The 11,030-nt window shown below is 32.3% G+C and overlaps 1 protein-coding gene across 1 annotated transcript; it reads right to left on the minus strand.

Annotated features, from left to right (window-relative positions):
• Nucleotides 1-8,362: 8,362 nt before the first annotated feature.
• Nucleotides 8,363-10,819, minus strand: LOC109193121 (calmodulin-7). The gene is made up of 2 exons (XM_019343944.1): nt 10,651-10,819; nt 8,363-9,095 (listed from the first exon to the last, which is right to left on the minus strand). Exons 1-2 carry the CDS (start codon nt 10,724-10,726, stop codon nt 8,722-8,724), a joined length of 450 nt encoding a protein of 149 aa, XP_019199489.1. The 5' UTR covers nt 10,727-10,819; the 3' UTR covers nt 8,363-8,721.
• Nucleotides 10,820-11,030: the final 211 nt, after the last annotated feature.

Here is an 11,030-nt window from a genome sequence, read left to right on the forward strand (position 1 = left end):
TATCGTCTCCATGCATGAAAGGAAAAGCAAAATGAGGAATATAATATATCACAAATGATGAAGAAAATGAGATATATAAGGGTGTGGTGGGGCCAAAGGACGAAATAGGAACAACAAAATTAATAAATCTTGAAACAAAATCGTGTGGATTTTGGGAGGATGGACAGATTCACAACACAAGGCATCATAATTTATTGCAGATTGAATTAATTGATTTTGTCTTTTTGCAGATTTAAACACATAATCACATTAAATTTCACTAAATTAAAAGTCAAAGAGTATTAGACCTGGAAGTCGTTACGCTCCCCTACATTTACCACTCACACACAAGTGGTCAACTTCATGATGTGACATTTTATGGTGAGTTGAAATTTAAAATTAAAAAAAAACAATTAACCGGACAAAAATAGTCACATCAGGAGCAAATATAAACGAGCTGTTATACCATGGATCAGGGTCCACCTTGTAATGGAGACTCGAGTCCAATATACACAATTACATACTCAATGTTAACAATTTACATACTTACAGGGCGCTTGGTTAGAGGGGGGAATTATGTGGGAAATGAATTGTAATTTCATGGGAGTTGAATTACTGAGAATAAAGTGGGAATTTAAATTTTAGTGTTTGGTTGATAGGAATAGAATTATTGGGAATTTCAATTCCAATGTTTGGTATACACGGGAATTGAAAGGGAATAAGTAGTATAAAGTCAAAAATGTCCATTATTGTTGTTAGACATATTAATTTTAGGTTAAAAAAGGAAGGGGTAATTTTGACTCATCACTATCTTTTTTTCCCAGGAATTAAAATACCAGGGGGGACATAGGATTTTAATTTCATGAAAATGGGGGAATTGCAATTCCCTCCAACCAAACTACGGAATTTAATGGCCTTTAGAATTAGGTGGGAATTAAGTGGGAAGGGAATTTAAAATCCCTCCAACCAAACGCCCTGTTAGTGTTTACAATTTACCTTTTACAAAATTATAAACATTGAGTATGTAAATTGTATATTTTAGATGCGGGTTCACAGAATAATTTGCCACTATAAAGTGTGTGGTTTTTGTAGGCCCATTAAACCTCTTCATTTGGTAGTTAAGGAGAAAGTTTGACTTTTCTTAAAATGGTGATCAAATATGTGGAATATGATTTTAGATTACATTCGATTCTAGTTCACACCTTATCAATCAAACCCTTGTGTGCTTTGAAAATTCCTCTTGAATGAACCGAGATTCAACTTGATTAGTATTAGTATCATGAAGTTTTACCAACAAGCATATATTTTGAAATTAATTTTTGAGATTTAATTAGAAAAAAAAGTATGAAACAAATTTTAAATAACACCATCAAAGTAATATATATATATATATATATATATATATATATATATATATATATATATATATATATATATTAAATATGAAATAACACTTTTTTTTTTTAATAATCTTACCACCCTAGCCTTAAACCCATGACTTCTCATTTAAAAAAGACACATCATGTCATTCGATCACAAGGTCATTTTGATGAGTGGATTTGAATGAGAGGCAAGCATCTCTAGGCCATTATATTAGTCGAATTAGTAGTTGAGGATTTTTTGTCAATAAAAAAAAAAAAAAAAAAAAAAAAAGTAGTTGAGGATTAAATAAAGGCACAGTCATAATGTCAAATGGGATTTAATGATGCAATATTAATTAAAAGTATATTTTCAATAACAATATGTTTGACTAACGGAGAAATTTCGAAATTTTGGGTTTGATTAATTATATTATATTGTTTTCAAAAAAAAAATTATATATATTATATTAATTAAAGCTTATCCCCGTAATAATTTTCTATATCTGATCTCAAATTTGGACTTTTTTTAAAAGAAAAAACTTAACAAAAATAGTTTCAAAGAGATTAAGATCTCAAAATTATAATATTAATTCAATTTTATTGTGAATCAAATCATATTCTCACGTGAATCGTTGTATCATTCTCATCTCTGGAAAGAAATATAATAAATATAAGAATATAAAATAAAGTAGAGAAAGAAGAACAAGAGATATATAGAAAATCATCACTTTTTATTAATATCATTCAGTATAATATATACTAGATATACAGAGTTCTAGTATAATTACAATAATACCAGAAATTAATTATCTTCATTACTCCAAAATTTCAGTTGTGATTCCAATAAAATAAATTCAATTTTTTTAAAGTACGAACTTGAAATTTTGAAAATGAAATGTTAGCTGTTAAAAAAAGAATTTGATGGTCCAATTTTGAAAGAATAAGTCTAGGGTTTCTCACAATACCTAATTAGGTATTACCTATGATGAAGGTTATGTTGAAAACTTAACAAAATAGTCAAGAAAAACCTATCACAAATTAAAGCACAATAAAAAACATTTTATAAACACACAAGCACGTTTTGTACGAATGAAAATGCTAAAGAAAATTAAAGCTAAGCAACAAATTAAAGTGCATAAAATTGTAAAAGTATGACAGAGCAAATTTTATAGTGGTTCGAAGATGGTGTAATTTATCTATTCCATTTTTCTCTTTTTTTTTTTTACTAAAAGAAAAATTTACTAGTATCTTTTGTTTACCACATAAAATACGAGTCCAAACTTATGCTTTGATGATCACTAAATTAGCACAAAGTTTGTTCAGATTTTCACAATACTCCACGAATTTGCTACTCTTCCTCTTTCTACAACATGCCTATGCTTAATCAACTTTTACTACTTTCAAACTTCTATTGTATTTGTATATATAGATCTCTTTTGCTTGGAAGTCTTTGCTACTCGTAGAAGTAGTGATGGTGCCACTTAAGAAGAATAAGTCGGTATGGGGATAAATAGACTTATTAAGATTTTAAAAACTTTTTAGAAAGTAAATAAATCAAACTTGAATGTTTGACTAATTAATTAAGATAGAGATTTCTCAATAATACTTAAGAAATATTATGTTGAAACTTTAACTAAATAGTGCATAGCGAATAATATTTATGGCATACTAGCACATTTTGTAGGTATGAAAATGACAAGTAGTGTAAATGCATGCAAGAAAATAAATGCGTAAAATAAAGACACAAAGGGGGTGTTTGGTAAATATATGTTAGCTGATTTGGTTAGTGAGTTTGACTAATTGATAGCATTAACTGATTGTAGAAAATTGTTTGGTAAATTAGTTGTTAGTTGATAGCTGATTATATGCAAAATGACTAAAAAGTTACTTTGAGCAGCATTTTGAATTTTATCATTTTGGAGCAATATGTTGTTACAAAAATCTAATTAAACTAATACTCATATTGATTATTTAACCAAGCCACTTGTTTGGCAATCAACAGTTAACGATTAGCGGTAGCGGTTAACAAATAGCGGATTGTATTAGTGGGTTTGACTAGCGAATTGTGTTTGCGATTTGTAAAAAAAGTGTTTGGTGAAATTAGCTGTTTAGATTAGCGGTTAACATGTAAAATGACCTAATAATAATAATAATAATAATAATAATATTATTATTATTATTATTAATAATAATAATATTATTATTATTATTATACAAAATAAATTTATATAAAAAATAATTAAAAAAACAGTGGAGTTACAGATGTGTGATTTTGATCCCACATCGGTAACTCATCAAGAAGAGGAGCTCAAATGAGCTCCTCTATATAAGAGAAACATAATTTCTCTTTTAATGTTAAAGAGCAAAAAGGCTACTGTAATTAAGGAGCCTTAATCGCTCTATATATAGTTAAAAAAATATTTTGTAAGAATATATAGAGGTGTTTTGGCGAAAGACCATTCTTTCCCCAAAACGTCACTAATAGCAGCGTGTTGGAACTTGGTGGTTTGGAGCAAATCCGCTGCTCCAAACTGCCATTTGTCAAATAATAATTTCAATGTTTTGATCGAAGTCAAAACGTTGAAAATGGCGGATTCGGTCAAATTTTGGTGGATTCGCCATTAACCAAACAAGCCCAAAAAACTAATAGTAATTAGCTGATAAACTAATTATGTTACCAAGTTTTATAGTGGTTCAGCGATAGTGTAACTTCTCTACTCCACTATTTAATCTCTTTTTCACTTAGGAGGAAATTCACTAGTAATCTTGTCTAATGTACAAATTACAAGTGAATCCAAACTTGTGATTTGATCACAAAACTAACACACAACCGACCACGTGTTTGGATGTAAAACATTATCAACCCAAAGTTGATTTTCCTCAAACTAAAACACACTGAGTAGAACTTGATTAATTAGCTTGAAGCTCTTGGAGTCTTTTAAGTGACTGGATTTGACTTGAAGAATACATTTGAATGTTTGAATGCTCTATACTTAGATTGCTTTCTTGTTCGTATCTCTTGTATCTTTCTTCATTGGCTACACTCTTATTTATATTGAATTTCAAAAGTTTCCATTGGCGGAAGACAAATTTGAATAATGCCACACGTAATTTTTTTTTTTTTTAAAATTTCTGCGAAGATTTGACAAATTTTACAACGAAATTTTAGGGGTTTCCAACTCTATCCTAACTCGTACATTGTATCATCCAAATCTAATTTTAAACTTATTTCTAACATTTTTTTTTTCTTTTTTTTGGGATGACAAAATCTCTACTAGCTCAATTAACGCTATTTAAAAAAAAAAAAAAAAAAAAAAAAAAAAAAAAAAAAAAAACCTTAATAAAATTATCTTGAGATCATTTTTTTTAATTAACTATATTGCAGCTGTATGAGTTTGACAATATATATATCCTAAGTTGAAAGTAAACTTAAACTAGGCAAAAATTTAAGAAATTTGACAATATATCCTAAGTTGAAAGAAAACTTAAACTAGGCAAAAATTTAAGAAATTTCATTCAATAGCAAACTTGTTAGTATGTCCACATATACAACAAGATTTTTTTTAAAAAAAAATGTACATGCTCAACTGATAATCTAGTTAAACATCTTCAACGTAATTAACCTTAACCTCTTCTTCTGATCTTTGTCCTTTTTTGCATTTTCCCTTGTGTCTTCTAAGACTTGATTGATCTGGTTCCTAGTCATAAGCAAAATTACCTTGAACCCTCATATTCTCAAATCTGGGATAGATGACTTCCTATAGGTAATTCTAAAAGGCTACTATGATGTTTAATTTGCCCCGGGTACTACTCCATATAAGTAATGCATTCACCACATGACTTTCCATCAATCAACATGGGCCCATCATATCCAGTAAATTCTGCCAAAAGTTACATGTTGGTCTTAGAGCATCCTTATCCGTGGAGATATTAGTGTCGAAATGTAAGAGTGATTATGAAAGAGAATGTGGGAGGGGAGAAAAAAACAAACAAAAAAAAAAATCAAAACCAAAAAACCAAAACCAAAAAAAAAAAAAAAAGAATGTCAGGCGCGCCTGATGTGCAGTGCGCGCGGCCGGCTGTGGACTTGTTGTGCGCCCAACGCGCACAGCGTTGCTCCTTTCTTCTTTTTTTTGCAGTCCAATTCTTTTATTTGCAGGCCAATTCTTCCCACATTAAATCATCCCCACATCAATTATTATTTTCAACAAAAATTATTTGTTCTTTCATTCTCCCCAAATTATTTTCTATTGTGGATGCTCTTAGAGCATCTACATCAGAAGATTATGCAAAGTTTATACACAGATTTTTAAGAAATATAAAGTGATGCGGATGAGTGAGAATGTGTAAAGAGAGGAAAAAAGTACATCATGCAAGGCATTGGTTTTATCAAGTTTTGTGGGTCCCAGCAGTTTAATTAACTGAGCATTGAATGTCGATGGAAAACAAAGTCGCGCCCAGCGAGGCGTGTGCACTGCACGCACCAGCTGGGCGCGTTTCGCCATCTAATCAGATTTTTTTTTTTTTTATAATTTCAACATTGTTTTTGTTGTGGTTTTTGAGGAGTTTTTGTAAGTGTGATTAGGAAAGAGAATATGGGAAGGAAGAGAAAGAAAAAAACAAACCTGATTTTTTTTTTTTTTTTTTTTAAAAGGTAAGTTTGCAAGCTTTGTCGGCGCCTCTAATGCGCCTAGCAGAGTGAACTTCATGTGTGGCTGTCACAATTAGAGTAATTTTGTTGTGGGTCTCACATCTCTGAAAAAACCACATCCTTGCAGAGTGAACTTCAACCTTCTCTCTTGCCCCTCTCTCCTCCATGTTGGCACTCCTATTCTTAAAAATCGTGAATAATCCACATATGTGGATGCTCTTAGAGCAACTCCATTTATGCATTTTTTGAAAGATTTTTGCAGGTTAAAAAACTGATAGCATGACTTTTAAACAAATGGGCGAGGAACTCTTTTTTTTTTTTAATGATTTTTTCTCCTGCAATGACCAATTCTTTGTAGGCCCCACTGAAATTGTAAATTGAAATGATTTACCGCACAGTGTCCCTGCAAAAACTCACCCGAAAACCAAATTAATGGTGTTGCTCTTAAAGCAATCACAATAATGATTTTTGCTCATTTTTTGAGGAGATTTTTGGCTGAAGTGAGAGAGAATGAGGAGAGAGAAGAGGTGAGAGCTTCGTGTAAGAATTGATTTTTGGTCTTGAAGTGAGCCCCACCAAATATGAAAAAGGCATGCCATTTCTCAGGTGAGGCGTAACAACGGTGCCCAGTCGGGCGCGTGCAGCGCGTTACCATGGCTTCTTTTTTTTTTTTTTTTTGTCTTTCTGAAAACTCATTTTTCTTGTTTTTTTCCCTCCCTCCTCTCCTACTTGGCATCTTAAAATTTGTGCAAAAAACTAACTATTCTTCTCCCAAGCTAACTGTGGGGTGGTGGCGCAGTTGGTTAGCGTTGATCCGCCTTGTCTCAGTGCTTTAATAAAAAACTAACTATTGAGAATGTTCTTAAGCGTGTTTGCATCTACGTGCTGCACATGTTCAATTGAAAGTATCTTTATCAGATTGCAAATTACGATTTAATGCCGGACATGAAATTTACGCCGCTAATATTAATATATCTATATATACATATGTTGTTTTCACAAGATAGATGGTTACAACTTTGATATGGGAAGAGAATTACACGTTTTTTTTTGTTTTTTTTTTGGGGTATGCGGCTAGACTAAGTAGAGTAACGGAATACAAATTACAGATTATTGAGAGACCGATGAAGTTGGAAATGTGTAGGTAAGGTAAGGGGAGAATTATAATTTATATTTCCCAACAATTATATAATAATTTATAAAATGTCCATGCGGACAACAATTATATAATAATTTATAAAATGGAGCACTGGCGGCGCAGTGCATCTCTTTTGCGTCTTCTCTTGCCATTCCCTTTCCCTTTCCCTTTGAAACTGAAATTGAAGGATTCTTTCCTTCCTACCATACTGTTCTGCCTAAATCTGTACATAATAATACAAAACCTGTATTATTTCATCATTCTATATATAGGCTCCCACCTATATTTAATAAAACCCCCCAACAAAATTATTTATTTATTTATTCATTATATTTTTTATTTGCCTGCTACCTAGAATTAAAATGAAGAATAAATTACATATAAATTTTCAAAATTATATTGTAGATCACTGATACATGTTTATTTTTAATGAACTATATGTTTATATTTAGTTAATGTACTAATAAATCTTCAAAAAAGAATACATGTAATAAACTAAAAATGGTCATATATATCAATAATTCATCTGACAATGTAGATCATGATTCACGGTATAATAATTGACTATAAAATGATCAAATGTATGCTTTGGATGGAAATGGGCATTCATGGGCCTTAAAGGCCCATTAATTGATGAAATGAAACTAGGCCTTCCCACTCTGAAGATTTGTCTCAACAAACCCATTATTCAACCAAAGACCCAAAGTGTAGACATCAATTGAAGAGAGTTATTTTTATTAGTTTTGACCCAATGACATTTTCACCTATATAACTTGGCTATCATTTTTTTCTGTATTAGTCTCTCCAACTTCAAAATTTCTTTCTTACAACTTTAGTCCTTCCGGCGAGTTTTTTGGCCAAACATCACCTGAAATCAGCATTGTGCACAGAAGTGGCTGAAAAACTCACTGAAAGGACTAATAATGAAAAGAAAAGAATAGAAAAAATGATAGTCAAGTAGGTAAAAATGCCCCAACTTGTGTGACCAAAACTGAAAATTAGCAAAGATGAATGAACCAGATAGAATATGTAGTGTAGTGCATTGCCAGAATAGAATAATGGCCAGGAGAATGGTTTCCCAAGTGGATGAAGAGATTTCCAATGTGGATCAAAAACTTACTGCAATCCACATAGTAAGAGAGAACCATAAACCAATGCCTCTTCCACCAGTGCATGATTTGTATGCAGTTGAAAAGATAACAGAATTGGGGAAGGGAAGTAAATTGCATGATATTTGAGAGCAGGCAAAAATTGGAATTTAGAATATTAACAAAACTAGTCACTCATGAGGAAAAACAAGCAAATTCTCCAATGGCAGGCTCATACTACCTATAATTGGGGAATAAATACCAGAGGTCACTAACAGCCCCATCTACAAAAACAAGGAACATAGCAAAGAGCAAACAAGATACTCAAGAGTAGCATTAGGAAACAATGCGAATAGGAACACATGCAAGCACGGAAACAAAGTTAAATAACACCGAAGGAAACATCCTAACAAGAATTGAAATCTCAAACTTATCTGCTGCCCTGGTTTCCCTCTTTTGTACCCCTTTTACTTCTAAAGATTAAGTTTGAGGTTTGATCAGTTCTCACTTGGCCATCATGACCTTCACAAACTCCTCGTAGTTGATCTGCCCATCCCCATCAACATCAGCCTCACGAATCATCTCATCAACCTCCTCATCAGTAAGCTTCTCACCAAGGTTTGTCATCACATGGCGAAGCTCAGCAGCAGAGATAAACCCATTCTGGTCCTTGTCAAACACCCGGAAAGCTTCCTTCAGCTCCTCCTCAGAATCAGTGTCCTTCATCTTACGTGCCATGAGATTAAGGAACTCTGGAAAGTCAATTGTCCCATTCCCATCAGCATCAACTTCATTGATCATATCCTGAAGCTCAGCCTCAGTTGGGTTCTGCCCCAATGACCGCATAACTGTTCCCAGCTCCTTGGTAGTAATGCAACCTGAAAGAAATTATAATCTTGTAAGTTGTAACCTGAAACAATTATAATTAACAGAATACATGTCCCTGCTCTTCCTTTTTCTGCATTTTCAAAGTGGAGGAAGAAGGTAGACTTTAAATTCCATACCATTAAGAATATAAATGGAATTCACATAAAAAAGGAAACGAAAGGGAAAGTTAAATGAATCAATGATAAAAGTATATATAGCAAACAGGTCAACAGTAAAATGTTCTAATTATAGTATTCTTATTGGGTGGGGGAGGGGATGTCACACCAAAAAAAAAAAAAAGAAAGAAAAAAAAAGATTTTCTTATAAGACACGTCCATTTCTAAACAGTTAAAGCATCAAAATATTCCTATCAAATTTGATCTTTAGATGCAAACACAGAGCCATGAGCCCATGACCTGAATTATTAGCAAATATATATACAAACTTGTAGGTAAACTATTTGATATTCCTAGTCCTAGGAATAAGCATTGGCTTTCCTAGGCTTATGTTGCATGCCAAATTGGCATTATAACTAAGAAATATAATCCGCAGAAACGTGGCACAAGCAGTACAAATTTATATTCCTGGGCAGTATGGTATACAAACTCCTCATTTATTAAACAGTTTATACTTAAATAGATAATAAATGTACTAACAAATATGACACACAATATAGACATAGACATATAAACATTTTTTTCTAAAATGGGAAAAACTTAGCCATGTTTTTATAGCAGTAAGGTGCTATGAGGTTACCAAAATCCTTCCCCATGAAACAAAGATTTATTACCAAAATGCCTCAACATGATTAAGTAAATTAAAAACCAAACATTAAAAGCATTAAAGCATACATCCACCAAAATTGGAAAATTAAACCACACAAATGGCTATAATAACAATTTAAGGATTGCTATGGAGCTATACATATATATAGCAATCATTTTAAATCAAAATAAATAAATAAAGCCATCACTTAAAATAAAGCACATAGTTAAATTTGAGGTCCTAAATGTGGATCCAATTCTTATTCCCCCAAACATTTGGATCAAGGTCACTATTATCTAACTCTAATTAAATGTTGGGAGCCCGCTAATTGTAGAAATCGCATTTAAACGATTATATCACTGCAAACTTTGATCCAAAACAAATATCGCGCACAAATCCATATACATTTGTGTAGTAAGAGACAACATTCCCATCCGTCAAAACCAAAGACATCAAAGACCTGAGAGAAACCCAATTGAGAGATTTTACTGCAGATGCATCACAGCGACCAAATTCCAATTGATCGACCATAAACTCAATTTCATTATAAACCATGCCGCGACCCTCGAAAAACATGAACGTAATAATGAATCATCAAAACATAAATAAAGCAAAATCTAGGTCAACAGAGATACAGATTTGAAAAAATCCGAGCTTTTTGCGTCATGCAATCCCAGATCAGAATCAGATAATCAGGAAAAGATGAAACGGAAGAAGGTCAAAGAAAAGCAGGAGTTGGATCAGGGATTCAAACATAAAAATGAGGAGAAACACAATAGCGGTATATAAAGGAAAGCTGACCATCTCCGTCCTTGTCAAACAGGCTGAAAGCTTCCTTGAACTCAGAGATCTGATCGTCGGTGAGCTGATCCGCCATTGTTAGCGCGCGAGAGAGCGATAGAGAGAAAGAGAGACCAGAAAAAAGAGGTGAAAATGAGAAGCGTTTTGTATGAAAGATGAAAAAATGAGGGATTGTGTATTATAAGGGGCAGCTTTTCCAAAGGGGGTGGTGGTGGTGTTAGTGCGCTACCTTAACCTGATTCTCTCCAACGCTATTTTTCTTTTCTTATTATTATTATTATTATTATTATATTTAGAAAAATTACATTTCTGATCCTTCAGTTATACTCATAGTATAAATTCAATTCTTGAGTTATATACGTGATCATTTTTAATTCATA

This window comes from Ipomoea nil, unplaced genomic scaffold, assembly GCF_001879475.1.
Source record: "Ipomoea nil cultivar Tokyo-kokei standard unplaced genomic scaffold, Asagao_1.1 scaffold1834, whole genome shotgun sequence".
In the NCBI taxonomy this organism is placed as follows: domain Eukaryota; kingdom Viridiplantae; phylum Streptophyta; class Magnoliopsida; order Solanales; family Convolvulaceae; genus Ipomoea; species Ipomoea nil.